The sequence below is a fragment of the Microtus ochrogaster genome, chromosome 21 (genome assembly GCF_000317375.1).
Source record: "Microtus ochrogaster isolate Prairie Vole_2 chromosome 21, MicOch1.0, whole genome shotgun sequence".
NCBI classification, from domain to species: Eukaryota; Metazoa; Chordata; class Mammalia; order Rodentia; family Cricetidae; genus Microtus; species Microtus ochrogaster.
Genome location: NC_022022.1, coordinates 14,842,861 through 14,859,345, shown reverse-complemented (window position 1 = coordinate 14,859,345; position 16,485 = coordinate 14,842,861). Strand labels below are relative to the sequence as shown.

The following is a 16,485-nucleotide window of genomic DNA, read 5'->3' as shown; positions in this document are numbered from 1 at the left end:
GCCAGTAAGGGCTAGAGCTAAAGGGCCAAGCGGTGATTAAATGAACACAGTGTCCGTGTAATTATTTCGGGTAGAGCTAGCCATGTGGGTGGCCGGGTGCCGGGACGCAGCCCGCCGCTCCTATTACTACAGTACCAGAGTTGTACGGTCACAGCATCCTTCCTCTCACTTTTCTGTGGATTGATTCTTGCTGGCCTCTGTCTAGGATTTAGTGCTTCCCACTCATTCCTCGAGCCTCACATTTCAGCTTGTCCCTTTACAGCATTTGCCCAACTCAGCCTGCCCCACTCTCAATCACCTGTAATGCGCAATGCGACCAGAATATAAAGGTAAACTGCATTTTGTCAGAGTATAAAGACAATGGAAATATTGTAGGCCAAGAGAATCTGAAAGTAAGTGGATACGAAGAAAAAAAAAAAACAAAAGAAGAAAAAAGAAAGAAAGAATTATTTCACTTAGCAAATGGTAGAAATCGTCACCCAGAACAGAATTCACATGAATTAAGAAACGAGTTCCTAAAAATAAGGGAGGTGCCCTAGTTAGCCCCAGCAGTCAGAACAAAATGCCAAAGCTTAGGTGACTTAAACAACAGAAACAGTTTTCACAGTCCAGGAATTTTGGAAGTCTACTATCTATGGTAAGGTTCTAGAAATGACAGGCACTGAATTAAAGTACAAAGACACTGAATTAAAGGAGACATTCCACTTGGTAAGAAGATGGCCAGAGTATTGCTACATACCTCTCCAGGTACAGAGAGATAGGAAGGGAGCATTCTCGTACCTCTTCTTATAAAGGCACTGATTCCATCTCGAAGGCTTATTTTCATAACCTCATCTAATCTTAATCACCTTCAAAGGCTCCATATGGAAATATCATCATGTTGTTGGTTAGAACAGCAATGTAGGAATCAGAAATAGGAGATAGGAGAGAGGACACAGTTCAACCTATATTGTAGGATTTATTTAGGCCTTAACTAGAATAAAAATGGCCTTGGATGCATCATATAAGATTGTGAAGGGCCGGTAAGGGGCAGCTACAGAAAGTTGCTATGCAAACAGGGATGTACCTAAAACTCATGCTACTCCAGGCACCTAGTGTGGTGTAAATGGGTGGGGAAAAGTTATATTAAGAATCTTATCTTAATGAGCACCTAGAACTGTCAAGGGCAGCAATACAAAAGCACGGAATTAAAGCGGTAGGAGCACACAGGGTAAATGGGGAAAGTCTGAATTCCAGAGATAGATCAAAGGTGGAAGTAAGAATTAGTCAGACATCTGGATGTAGGGGTGTGGGAGAAGGAGGAGTTGAAAATGACTCAGATTTCAGAGCTGTATAATTGGAAGGGGAAGAATGCCAATCACCAAGTCAGAAGACACAGATGATTAACTCGGAGCAGTGGCAGTTGACTCTGGTTTGGAATTTTAGCTAGAAGGAAGTGGTGGGACACTTCCTAAATTGATATTTTTAGGAACAGACTAGCGCTCAGGAAAGAGACGAGGGCCAGTGAAAGACTTTGGGGGTTCATTAGGAAAGACATCAAAGTGGGGACGAATTACCCTTGGAAAGGGTCAAGAATCTGTTCTCTGAGGCAGGGAGATGGTTTTCTGACCTCCTGACACTTCAGTAAGTCATTTGGGTGGGAGAGGAAACACACTCGGAGAGCATAGCGTTTTTAATGCCTTAAAATGGGGGACGTTGAGATGAAAAGACTCCGTGTACTTAAGTGTAAGAAAGGAGCAGCAGGTTTACAGAAAAGAAAGCTGAGGCCAAGCATCCTTCAGAATGAGCTATGTTAGGAGAGAGCCCCACGACCATGTAGGGTGCTAAGATCTGGCCTTGAGTTGGGAGAGCAAATGGGAGAGACAAGCATCTTATCAGAAACAGCATGACAGGCACCTAAAGGCAAGGAGAGACTGCCTTTTAAAATCTGGAGAGGCACTACCTCCTGAGAGATAGCTCAAGGTCAAAGTGAGACAGACAGACAGACAGACAGACAGACAGACAGACAGACAGACAGACAGACATGGAGACAGAGAGACCAGGGAAGTAACCAAAGGGAGGAAGGAAAGGAAGAGGTGGAGAGATGATGAACATAACTATAAGACATCCATGATCTCACTGAATTATGAGGTAGAAATATGTTTGTCTTTCTAGAACTTTCCTTATAAATGGACAAGTTATTTCATGAACTTTCCTTGTACATAATTTCATTGCTGAAATTAATTAGAAGTTAATTGTGTGATTGTTAGGTTTTTGTTTTGGTAGAAAGGTTATAAAACAACATGTCTCTCTGCACTGTCCATAATCTAACACTGTTAAGTCCCTATGTAGAGGAAGAAAACAGTAAACACACTGTATGGAAAGCTCTCTACATGGTAAGCACTTGGTAGTAATAATAATGTTTGTGCCCTAGATTGCTATAGTATTATAGAGGAACGTCTACTTTTTATTTGAAGTCCTTCATTCCTCTTTCAAGATTTTTTTCTAAAATGGCATAAACAAATAGCTCACAGTAAACTATGTTCATAAGAACACAACTTTGAAGGTAATAAAACAGCCGTGGTACCAAGAAATTGCCTCCATTCAAACTGTATTTTTGGTTCAGTTTGATGGCTGAAATTAAAGTGCTGTAAGCTGTCCCTAGATATTAAGCCACTTACACGCAAATATAATTCAGGGAGGAACTCAGGAGATTGAACTTCATGCTGGAAACCTCTTGCTGGGCAATACCTTACAAAGTACCGGGAAGAAAGCCGCACAGGTTGGTAGCTTTCCAGTAAATGTAGTTGTGGGACAGAGATTGGAAATCTAATCAGGAGAGCTGAATTCTACAGTGTGACTTGGCCCCATTGTCTGAAATCCTGTGACCATCTTCTCTGGCCAACCATTTTAACTCAGTGTAGAGAGAGAGCTCAGGTGTCTTCTAGGATGCAATGCGCAGTTGTGAAATTAGGTCAAGGGTAATCGTGTGAAGTGCTGTTTCTCATCCAAGTCCCTTTCTAGCCACATATTGCTCATTGACTGCAGCCATGGAGTTTTGTCACAAGTCTTCCTAGATTATTACTCTCTCCACTGCTTGCACCTCCTCATTCTCCCCACTTATCCAAGCCCCACAAGATTCTGTTTTCTTTGTTTCTTGGTCCTTTGTTTCTTTGTTTTCTTTGCTTCTTTGGCTGGCCTTGCATTTCATTCTGCTGCTCTTCCCCCGTGTTTTTTTCCAACTGCACAAACCACATCCAACCTCAAGACCCAAGTGCCACCTAGATCTGAGGGATCCACCCTACTGCCTGCCCACAGTGGGCAATGTGGCACTGTCACTGCCTGACCAGCAGTTGTAATACAACTGTTACTTTATTACATCCCATCCCAAGGGCAGACTTACTTGCTACGTATCTTAAGTGCACCTACTGCCTAAGATACTTCTAAAGAGCCAGGAAAAGATTCTAAATTCTCTTAAAACTAAAAAGAGAAAAAGAAACAGAGACAGAGGCACAGAAAGAAAGGAAATAACTTGATGACTTTTAGGTTCAATAAAACTTTTAGTGCTTCAAGAATATTCTTTTCATTCAGGCAGTGATGACACATGCCTTTAAGACCAGCACTCAGGAGGCAGAGGCAGGCAGGTCTCTGGGAGTTTTGTTCCAGCCTGGTCTATGGATCGAATTTCAGGTTAGCAAAGAATCTCAAAAAACAAAACAAACAAAAAAACAAAGAATGTCCTTTCATGGCAATACTGTCATAAAATGTTATTTTAAGATTTATAGGGTGAAAGTTTTTGGGGTCCTTGAGTACAAGCCTCAGTACCCCCTAAGGGCTCAGAATAGGATGTCTATGGTAAGGGCAGATCTAAGAGTAAAAAAATCAACTCAAGTATGTTACCTCTGCATGTTTTTTTTTTCAGGCAAGAGGAAAAAGTAAAGTGAAGGGGTGTGGAGAAGAAGAAAAAGGGGTGATCTCCATGAGGTTTCTAGTTTTTACAGACAGAGTTGGAAAATTCCATAGGCAAAGACAAAGATAATATGCATATCAAAATCACAAAAAGGGCAGGTAGAACCTGATAAAGCCACACTGCCCTCTGGAACAGGGGACAGGACCCAGGAAAGAATCACCATCCAATGGGAAATACCTGACATTCCAAACCATTAAAGAAAGTTACTAAATGGCCCTTAATCCTGGACTTCAACCATTTTCCTCATCTAATCTCTTTTGTGATAACCAGCTTTGGGGACGCACACATCTGTTTGTTGGCAAAGGTGAGACAAGCTACGCTCGTACTCAGTGCATGTCTTCTTTAGATATTTCTATGTGGTCTGTTAGCAAGCAATTTTGTGGGATTGACTCTATGTAAATTTAACAAAGAGTGAATGTTGTCCCTCGTGGTGTTGGGGATTGGAAAGGTCATTCCATTGCCTGTGCAGAAGTTACATTGTTAAGGTGTTTGGGGGAGAAATCCCATTTTGAAGGGAAGAATCATGGCTTCACAAGGCTTTTGCAAATTTGACAGTGACTTTTCCAAAAGTCAAGTGTTCCCGTAGCTCTGCAAAGTGGGTTATTCCATGTGGACATGTGTGTATACACTTCCAGTGGATTAGCCTATCACTCTGTCAGCTTTGTTAACAATGCCTGAGAAACCCCAACATATGAATGCCTATGACATACTTCTTAACTTTTGAAAAAAGTGCAGTAAATACCGAACTCACTGATAATAAGCCCACATGTTCTAAAATGTCAATGTTTTTTGCTTTCAGTCAGAAATAATTCAGCTGGCAGCACTGGAGAGCTCAGACTGCTCAGAGGTTCTGATACGCTGTTGACAATGCAGAGACTTCTGGGATATGAGTAAAAAGCCAGATACAATTAAAAATCCACATGTCAGTCGCAGAACATACAAATACAGGTCTTATGTCTAGAGGCCATGTAAAACAAAAATATGCAGAAAAATATGCAATACTTACATACCTTTAATCATTGGCTTAAGGGTTTTATCACCACCCATTTTTGCAATTTTAAGTGTGCAATTTCAAAACAGCATCATTATGCTTTATTGTTATGACTAACTGTCTAGTGTCTGTGCCCACGGTAATATGAGAGATTGTGTATTAGATAGAAAATTTTAAAACACTGAGTTCAAGGAAGAGAGTGGGGGAAGGGAGCCACTGTGACTAAAAGGGCCCATGCCAGGAAATACATTGGAACACATAGGGTATTTCACAGATGGCCTTTGTCCCTTTTCTCACCAAGCACAGTAACAGCCAACTGGAAGCTAACAAGAAAAGTGTCAGTCGACTAATAATGGCAGTGGTGGCATCACTCATCAAATTCAGGGTCTAGCTGTTGAATTGACTGTGAGCCAAGAAATTTTTTTTTCTATATGTCTGAGCAGACACTTGATCAAATTTCCTCCTGTGAAATCTGAAGCCAGGAACCTTATACATTTTAAGATTAAGTTACTCTTATGTGTGGAAGTTTAGAGAACAGGTTAGTGATGGCAGCTGGCTCTCACTGGACAAAGAAGATAGAGTGGGAGCCCACAGTGTGTCTTTAAAGCACATTATTTCCCCCTTTAAGCATGATTTCAGATCTGTCTTATGAAACAAATGGTGGGTGTTCTTCCAGTCATGTCTCGGCACCATATGATTGATGTGTAGTTCGCATACATGGAACCCTGTGAGATCACAAGTACAGCTGCGCAGGAAGTAAGGTAAGGAGGGTGCCCGTGATTGACCACTAACACTGAAGGCAGAGGAAAAGCAGTAGTCTTCCTTCCAAGGATGGAAGAAACATTGTTAAATTATGTAACAACCATGAAGTCCTCTTATGGAATTATATCCACCTCTTATAGTCAAGTTGGCTGGCTCTTCCGTCTGCAGGCTGTCTGTGGTTTGTCTGGACAGATAGAACACCATGATGGAATGAATACCAAGGGAATCAGGAGCATAAATCTCCAGAGGCCTTAAAGCTTGGGGCTTCCACCTTTTGGAAAGCTGCCCTGAGACACAATCTGGCTAGTTGGTTTACAGAAAGACCTTGTAAGAATGAGAGAAGCCCACTTATTCTCACTGTACCAACCGAGGCAAACCTCAGCTGACTACTAAGCTGAACAAGACCCAGGAGGGAAGCTATGACTCACTTGTAGTTTTATAGTTGATCACCTTAGGGAATTACACAATGGGAACCAAGGACCACTGATGTAGTGACTCTAGTTTATAATTTCTTTTTTTTGTTGTTGTTGTTGTTGTTTTTTTGAGACAGGGTTTCTCTGTGGTTTTTTAAGTTCTTAAAAATTATGTGTTCAGGAATATTGCCTGCATAAATTTCTGTGCTCTAGTGTGCACACCTCATGCCTACGGAGGCCAGAAGAGAACAACAGGATCATCATGGACCTGGAGTTACAGGTGGTTGTGAGTCACCGTGTAGGTGCTGAGAATCAAACCTGAATCCTTCGCAAGAGCAGCCAATGCTCTTAACCACTGAACCATCTTTCCAATCTTTTTATTATTATCATGTTTTATTACAAGAAAAAATAAGGTCAGATTTGAAAGTGACCAAGAGATACAAGGACATGCTTTTCTATTTCAAAAATGTATAGGGTTAACTGGAATTCAAGTATGATTTTTCATTCTCAACATTGAAAGATTTTTCCTTTGCTTTTAATTTGAGAACTCATTCTCCAAGGCATATGAAAATATCACAAAACTAAATTTAAATATTATTCTAATATGGCTTAACACTGAATTAGAAATTTGAGAGTTGAGGGTTAAATAGCATTTAGATTATTCCCTCAATCAAGGAAACTAATAGCATTTGTAAAAATAGGATTAGGGATTTTTTTCCTCTTAAACTTCTCAGCAAAGCAAAAGAAATATCTACAATCAAATTATCCCCAAGCCTTAATTAAAGTCAGATCCTTAAGGAGAGTTCAAATTCCTTGGGTTTATGCTAAGCCACACAGAGAAGCATCAAACAAATATTTCTCAGTTCATTTTCAAATACTTCATACTAGCATCCTTTTATTCTTATGAACCCACATGTTTATGACCTAACATTAAATAAACATGTCTCTACACACCAGCATGAGATCATTTCCATAAAGAATACTGCTTGTTAGGCATTCTTTCCTATATGCCCTCTTATCGAAATTCTGGCAAGCATTCCATGAGACTTAATTAATTTGAAACATCCAACCTTTCCATTACGAAGTTTTTTCCCAAGGTGTCACTAGCGAATCTGGGGCAAAATACATTTGTGCATAAGTTCATATATAATGGTAAAAGCTGACTGGAAATCCTGTATTTGCAGCAGGAGTTATATTCGGAGTTGCCATAGCAGCCACCCACGTTCTCTCTCACACACAAAGGGGTGGTGAGGAAAAGAGAAGAAAGCAGTTAGCAGAGAACAGAATCTATTGTTGCAAAGACAGAGGTACCCATCAATGTAATTACAAGCAGGGATCCTAATTCTTAGTCTGAACGGCATTTAATGATAGAAGATTCCTTAGCACCGGGCTACTCTCTAATCTCATCACCGTCTGCACCCCCAGCTTTAAACTGTGCTGGATGGTGAAATAATGTAGGAAGAAGAGGGCTGTTGGCTAACTATGAACATATGAGCTATCAAAATTTAAAGTTCCCCTATCTAAGGCATCTTGAAGACCATTATCACCAAGAAAATCTATGGGTCAATAGATCTGAACAAAGGACATCACTTTCCCAGTATCTCTGACTATAAAAGGGTAGAATGAGTACATACAGCTACAAAGTGTTATGCACATTTTTAAAAATTATTGCACTTAATAGATTATTAAATATAAATAATTATTAATAGACGTTGAGATGTATTATCATTAAAAATTAGTTTAGTAATAAGTGAGTAAAGGTGAAGCCTGAACCACAGTAAGTGCCCAAGAGATGTTTGCTAAGGTCATTATAATTAATTATTATTAACACATTACTTTTTATGGCTAGAACAGTGCAGTGTACAAAGCATGAGTTTCCAGAAGAAAGGCTTGCAGGTGTTCAGCGGAAGAGAGCTAAGATAAAACGTGAAGATTCTTTTAGAACATAAGAGGCTGATGCACTGTCCCATAGCAATGTATTTGAAGGACTATTTAGGATACTAAAAGGCTAAGCATTTTATTCTAGTTGCATATTCATCACCAGGGACAAAGGCTGGATACACAGCGAAATCTAGCTTCTATTAGTGCTAAAAGAGGGTACCATATCTGGCTTCAGAAAGCACTATGCAATTTCCCTTCCATCATTTGTTTGATCACATATTCATGTGCAGATATATTTAGAGTCTCTACACAAATATAAAAATTCAGGATCAGATTTAGCTGAAGGCATAGAGGAAAGATTGCCTTATGCCTTCTGATTCACTCATTTCAAATCTTCCCCGTGTGACTGAGTACTGCATATCCTAGCAGGAGGAGCCTGTAGTCACGCAATGGGGTGAATAGGGAAGAATATGTGTGTTCACACATTTCATTCAGTGGCAAGAGGTACCTTTCCTGCATAGGAGAATGCAAAGCTGATAGACTAAGGAAATTGAAGAATTCGAGGAACATCCAGATTTGGGGGGGACAGAGTGAAAAGGCAAGAAGGAAATCGTGACAAACATTTCACAGCAATCAGCAGGAAGTGGCGGCAAAACAATAGGATAAGCTTCACTTCAGGACAGTGAGGGGTACAATTAACATGGCTTATAAGCTTTCGAAAGTCCCAGTCCAGACACTTAAGAAGCTAAAGTGAACTGATTGCCAAAAGTTTGCAGAAAGCTTAGGTTGCATAGTCGATTCTAGACCCATCTGGAAACAAGCAGCAATCCTACCTTTAAAAAATGAACAACATCAGCAAACTCTTCACTGGAAATGCTATGAACATTGGTACTACTTAGTAATCTTTATTTCCAATCTTAGAGAGACGTATCACTACCTAACACTCGAGACTCTCTCTGCTTTCAGTGGTAGCCTGATGTGATTGCGTTAGAAACACTCCCATCATCAAAGCGCTTCTGGAGTATAAAAATAATCCCGAGTTTTCCCAAGTTACTAGAAATAATTGAATATGGTTTCAGACTGGGCCGGATTTTTATTTTTTATTATTTTACAAACCTTTTCTTGATAAGGTAAAACCAGAAAGGAATAGCTCTGGGAGCCACTGAGAAGAAGAGGCTCCGATATTTATGTCCTTTGTGTTTCTCACCATGTTTTATGGTCAACCCCACGGAAAACAAGTTTGGAGTTCAAGCCCACAACTCCAACCTCCTGGTGAAGCTGAGAAAGCTGATGGCTTGCACGTTGGGGTCAAGCTCTCCCTGCCAAGGTTGCCCTTTTCTCCTTCCCTGCTGTCAGTAATACAATCAGCTGTGGCTGCTCATCCCCACTTCAAGGTCTTAGGATGCCTCTACTCAGAGCCTGGCTCCTCTCACCAAAACGATGGCAAATACTGAAGAAAAAAAGGACAACATAATTTCTAAAGATATTTTGGTTAGTTCGGTGAGGAAAGATCAGAATACTGATTGAGACTTTATGAGGATGTAATTACCAATAACAGAAGAGCTTTCTAAAATAAGAGTCCCTTCTTTCCCAGGGCCAGGCAATCAGAGAGCTTGAGTAGGCAGCCAGGAGCCCAGACAGTTCTCTAAATTATGCTATTAGAACTTAGTGGGGAATGCTACACAACAAATTTGTTTCTGTTAAGTCTTATTAAGTATAAAGGCAAATATATTTACAAACAGAAATTCCAATCACAACATTTTTTAATGTAATCAGCTACCCACACATGACCTCAAGAGAACCAGCTGCATTAAGATTGTTCACAGTACAACCAGCAATCGTTAAGAATAGATTGAATATTAGTTTTCTCTAGTCAACTCTCATTACAGTGCAGGAAAGAATTTCATAGTTGGAAAAGGGAAAAGACATCCCAAGCAATAGGCATTGTTGATCTTTCCTTACCGTCAGATACATGGCAGCATAGACGCTGAGGGCAGCTTCTTTGGATGGGAAGGTTTTCCTTGCTCGCATGATGAGATCTGGGTTGCCTGTGCACGCTTCCTCCCCACTGATGAACTGTGTGTACTGTTGACACCCAAGAGCTGTGTAATTGGGCTTACACAAGGCCAGAAAGTGTGGAGCCAGGTTGCCTGTGACCACTTGTCCAGCATTTACAAAGATATCTGTAGCAAACAGTCCAAACGTATAAATTCCTGGAGAAGAAAGAAAACAAACAGTGTTAGCTTTCTTCTTTAATTAAAAAAGTATTCTATAACAATTCAATATAAAAATATTTTAGTAACTATAACACATCCCATACATGCACGTAATCAGTTCTTTCCATTTTACATATTCCCTAGTTTCTTCCTTGACTAAGTTAGGGTTTTAAATTATTTAACATATTGAGCTTTCTTCCACTGGCTACATTTTCATGCATGGTATGTTTGTGAGACATACGATAAAAGAAGAAATTAAATTCTGAGACTATGTTCGGGTGATGTAAGTTTTGAAACAAAGAGATAGAACCCAAAGAGGGCGCAGTGAATTGTGTTTTGCTGATGTTAGCTATCTCTATTTTTTTTCCTTTTTTGACATCTTTTATCACACTAAAGCACACGTAAAGCAAAGTTTTGTTTATAACAAATCTTGTCATCAACAAAAATCATAAGCAAAAAACGTAACCTTCAAAGATATGGTTATGATGGGAAGAGATGCACTGGTTTCTAATTTGAGGTAATAAAATTCACTAGAATTTTCATTTTATTTTGATTATTTTCAAGGCCTATTTATTTTATATGGCATGTATGTGTTCATCCGAGTGTATATTTGTGTACCACATTTGTGCAGGTTTCCAAGGAGATCAGAAGAGAGCATTTCAGATCTCCTGGAGCTGGACTTATGGGTGGTTGTGAGCCACTGGATGTGGGCATTGGGAATAAAACCCAAGTCATGGTAGAAGCAGAATGTACTTTTAACTTCTGAGCCATTTCTTCATCTCCAAGGATTTTTAAACTTACAGCAAAATAATATTTCCCAAAGAATTGGCCTATTGAAAAACCATATTGATTTTATTTACATAAATAAATGTTTTTATTTCCTTCTTAGTTGCACATTTTGGAACTGTTTTTCTGAGCCTTCCATCACGACTCGCTGTTGTATTGGGAAGTCATCATGAAAGTTGCAAAGGATTAAATAATTTTTCAGTATTGGATCCATGGATTTTTCTTATCTTCAAAATATTATGTAAGATTTCTTTATGCACAAAAATATACACATAACAAAACTCTGAGTATCCAAATGTCAAGGTGATAGAAACATTGATTTTTCTATTTTAAGTTTCAAAAGAAAACAGCACAAATTCCTTTCCTGATTCTTAGCAGTTGCCATGAATCACACCAAGGAAAGGCTGTGAAAGGCAGAAACTCAGGAGAGGCAGAGAAGGTAGCAAACTGAAGCCAATAAGATGCTAGCGTACATAAGCTGTCCTTCAAAAACCTCAAAGCTAAGCCCTGGCATCTATGTCTGTACTCCTTTGAAATGTAGGCTAAGGTGTACTCATTTCTTAACTAAACTGCTCCTTTTATCTAGTGTTAATAGGTCCCTTGTTTAAAATAGAAATATTTGGGAAGAATATAGAAATGTCTCTTGATACTTGAAAAGTTCCCGAATATGTCTTAAAACCAAAATGTCAGTGTCTCACGTCCAAAGCCGGTATTGCTGTTGATGGCACAGATCATTTGTGAAGTGGGATCTCATAGGCACCACCACCCTTTTACAGAAAGCACAGGGTACCTATGCAAAGTGCAACCTCTTTATGCAGTGTGGCTTTAGTGACAGGCTTTCATTTTCTTACAACAGATTTGAAACTTCAGGTCACCATGGGAACGAAGTGAAAGAAAATGTATATAATTGGTAAGAAACATGTTGAGTAGTGGGCACACTTTACTTTGTGGTACATGTTCTTCACAAATGCAGGCCAATGCAGAGAATGTTTTCTTCAAGGACACAACTGACTGGGTTCAATAGTTCTTAGGAAAGTATTATTGATTTCAAGTACTTTTAGTTTTGCAGATGCCACAGATGCCATTGATCATTCCTTATTTTATTATTAAATGGATCGTTTTCAAAGAGAAATGTGTCAAGAGCACATTACTTAAACAAAGAAAAAAATTTAAGGTATATATATGTATATACCTTAAATCTGAATATTTTATATCATTTTACATAATATTTATTTATTAAAAATATTTATTAAAAATATAATATTCCTTCAAAAGAACAATGGCAATGGGTTTTTGATCCTACTGCATGTACTGGCTTTGGGGGAGCCTAGGCAGTTTGGATGCTCACCTTACTAAACCTGGATGGAAGTGGGCGGTCCTTGGACTTCCCACAGGTCAGGGAACCCTGATTGCTGATGAGGGAGGGGGACTTGATCGGGGGAGGGGGAGGGAAATGGGAGGCGGTGGCGGGGAGGAGGCAGAAATCCTTAATAAATAAATAAAATTAAAATAATAATAATAATAATAATAATAATAATAATAATAATAATAATAATAAAAGATACCTGGGGGATTTGGAGATACCTAATTTGATGCTAGTGAAAAGTTCAGTTTTCCAAATAAAGACTCTAAGCCTTCAGAGCTGCCTATGGTCCTGATTCTTCTATGTCTTGTCTCTCGTGTAGCAGCTATGGAACAGTGTGCTGTTTTCTGTCTCCAAAGCTTTCATCTTGAGCCCCATAACATGAGACACACACTGAAAAGTTGCAGGCTTTTTGGTGAATCTCTCAGTGTTCATCAAAATTCATCTTGCATGCTTTTTAATACACACAGTTGTGGTCATTTTAATCTAACACACCAGGAAGTGATAATTTACAGTAAAGTTGGTTGTCCAATAAAACTGGGTTTCTCTAAATTTCTATTGAATTACAAGGATGCTTAGTAATTTGCCATTTTGTTAAGTGATGACCTTTTCATGGTGAACGCTAAAGTATCAGTGTCTCTTGTTTTCTAACAGAAATGTCACTATAACTCATGAAAACTAGCTCAGGACTAGTGCAAGGAGAACAGCGTATTAAATATGATATTCCTCCTTGTGCCACGTCACCACTCAGGATAATATTACTCATCATGTATTCATTCTGTAACTTTATATACACACTAAGTCATTTAGTTTAATTGCATACATGCTATTTTCTAAAAAAAAATAATATTCAGGGGTTACAGTCTTTCCTTCTTAATGTGGAAATTACATCCTGGGTCATCTTAAAAGTTGTCTTATGTATGATTATTATTATATTAAAGTAAGTCAATGGATACATACCAAGAAATCGGACAGTTCGGCGTACCAGTGGGTTTACATAGCAACAGTCTCCAGTTAAAATAGTTTTTTCCTGGTTTTCAAAATCCCTTGTTGCTAACTGTAGGCAAAACACGGCCGTTTCTCCAACTATTATCTTGCAAAGAAATAGAAGATTAAAGGGTGTTAGAGCTTCACTAGTGTGAAGGTTATTTTCATTTAAAAGGTAGTAACTATCTCAATGTAAAACTGAAGCACAGTCGCTAAGTAGACCCTTCAATATTCAGTTTGTCAGCACACATAAATCACATTTGTCTCAATTTTAGGAAATATTAAAATGACAGATTTTTAAAAATAAAAATAAACTATAATAACTGATATCTAAAAAAAATTCTTAAGGAAATTCTCAGTTATTCTGGTGTGAAATTTTCACTTTTGAAAAAGTGACTCTTCTCTAAAATTCAAAATTTTTTCTATAATCAATGCATATATATTTTATATACGTATATATGTATTAATAAAATGGCACAGTGAACCCACTAATTTGTGCTGTTAGTTTTCATGAGGAGTTACAAAGTAAAAGATGATGATAAAATCATTTTTCTGCAAATATTTTTGCAAAGGCCTTGTATAGACATGTTGATTTGAAAACATACCGATATAATGCCTTTACGGGAAAAAGCAATTTGTGGATGTTTAACCTTGTGCTGATTCTATTCTGAGACATTTTTAACTATTCGTCTATTATTTAGACCTTACTAAAGTGTGTTACTTTAATCTTCATCAGACATATGATGGAAATACGACCATACCTTTTTACAAGTGAAGAAGCTGAGTGTTTGTTCAGGACCTAGCTTTGGCCTGGCTTCCTTGTTCCTGCTTACCAGAACCTGGCTATGTTCTATTCATCATTGTTCAGTTGTGGTAGTTTCTACACAATTTCCCCACTGAATTAGAGCAAGCTTTCCTTCATTTTACAGATAAGGACATGGAAACTTAGGGAAGTCAAATATTTAGTTCTCTTTCAGACTAATAAGAGCTCAAGCAGAAATTTTTGACTTAACCAGAGACCTCAGATCCCATTTAACATTATGGACAAAGGATAAAACATAACATTAATGAAGAAGTTTCAACAGGATGGCTCAGTAGGTAAAGTATAATGCACATGTGGCTACCTGAGTCGGATCCCAGAACCCATGTAAAGAAGTAAAGAAAGAAATGACTCTCCAAAGTTATCCACTGACTTCCACAGGCATACCAAGGCATGGGAACCCACCCAATATTAAGAAATTGAAATAAATTTTAAATTAAAATTAAGCAAAAAAAAACTGGAGCCAATCATTTGCATTCTAATTTGTCCCTATTAGTTTTGGTTTTAATCTATCTTGTTAAGATTAATTAAGCTGGTCTATTGAGAGAACAGGTGCAAGCCATGTCAGTTTGAAGAACAGGTACACGCTATGCCAGCCAGGAAAACAGACCTCTTGTGCCAAAAGAACAGATAAGAGAATTTGAACAGAGACTCGCTGCTGGACCAGAGAACACATAGCAGCCATAACTCCAAATAGGCAGCCACCAGGGAATCTCCTTCACTCTCTAGGTGCCTTTCTACTTTATCCTCATTATTTATTCTCCTTCTCATCATTATTCCCCACACTCAACTTCGGTGGATACACTCTACTAGATCATCCACAGTGATCAAGTAGGATTTATCTGGAGATGCAGGGATGGTTCAGCATACAAAAATCTGTCAATGTAATCTATTTTATAAACAAACTGAAAGAAAAAAATACACATGATCATCTCATTAATGCTGAAAAGCCTTTGGCAAAATGTAACACCCACTTCATGGTAAAATTATTGGGTATATAATATAAGGTATATACCTAAGCATAATAAAGACAATTTGCAATAATCTTATAGCAAGTATCAAATTAAATGGAAAAAAAAAAACCTCAAAGCAATTCAGTTAAAATCAGGAACAAGAAAAGGCTGTCCATTCTTTCCATATCTGTTCAATACAGTATTTGAAGTTCTAGCTAGAGTAATAAGACAAGAACAGGGGGATAGGGGATACAAATTGAAAAGAAAGAAGTCAATGTGTTACTATTTGTAGACGGTATTATGGCATATATAAGCAATCTCAAATTTTCTATCAGGGAACTCCTACCGCTGATAAACACCTTCAGAAAAGTTGCTGGATACATGATTAACAAAAGAAAGAAAGAAACAAACACACAATTAGTAGCCATCTTCTCTACAAATGACATACTAGCAAATAAACTGAGAAAGGAATCAGAGAAACAACACCCTTTACAATATCCACAAATAATATGAAATATCTTGGGGTAACTCTAACCAAGCAGTGAAAGACCTGGATGACAATAACTTCAAGCCTTTGAAGAAAGAAAGTGAGGAAGATATCAGATATCAAAAGAGAGAAATATCTTCGACACTCATGGATCAGTAAGATTAACAATAATAAAAATGGCCATCTTATCAAAAGCTATCTACAGATTCAAAGCATTCCCCATCAATATTTCAGCACAATTCTTACAGATCTTGCAAGAACAATATTCAACTTCATATGAAACACAAAACAAAATAAGATAGCAAAAAACAACCCCAGACAATGTAAGAACTTCCAGAGGTACCACTCCCCTAATTTCAAGCTATATTACAAAACTATAGTACTAAAAACAACATGGTATTGGAAATAAAAGCAGACAGATTGTTCAATGGATTCAAATCAAAGACCCAGAAATGAATCCACACACCCATTGAACACTTGATTTTTGATAAATAAGCCATAGATACGGGGAAAATCATCTTTGTTAAATGGTGCTAGACTACCTGGATATTGTCATGTAAAAGAATGCAAATAGATCCATATCTATCACTCTACACAAAACTCAAGTCCAGATGGATCAAAGACCTCAACATAAAACCTGACCGAAGAGAATGTGGATAACAGTCTTGAACACATTAGCAGAGGGGACAGCTTCCTCAACAGAAGACCAGTAACACGGGTACCGAGATCAACAATCAGTAAATGGGGGCGCCTTGTTTGCGACCTGCCCACCCAGCACAGAGGCCTGATCTTCTGCGCCAGGAGACCTAGCTTTGGGGTGAGTTTCTGGCCCCGCGGCGCCAGCCTGGGACGGGGAGCTCGAGGTTCCTTGGCCCCC

General features: G+C 38.5%; 1 protein-coding gene across 2 annotated transcripts in view; it reads right to left on the bottom strand.

Annotated features, from left to right (window-relative positions):
- The window catches only part of Plppr5 (phospholipid phosphatase related 5), a 108,229-nt gene that overhangs the window by 46,416 nt on the left and 45,328 nt on the right, over positions 1-16,485 (bottom strand). For both annotated transcript variants that reach the window (XM_005357195.3, XM_026784159.1), the window contains exons 2-3: positions 13,322-13,454; positions 9,959-10,209 (exon numbers count right to left, since the gene is read on the bottom strand). In XM_005357195.3, coding sequence (XP_005357252.1) covers positions 9,959-10,209; positions 13,322-13,454 — 384 coding nt within the window. The remainder of the gene's footprint in view (positions 1-9,958; positions 10,210-13,321; positions 13,455-16,485) is intronic.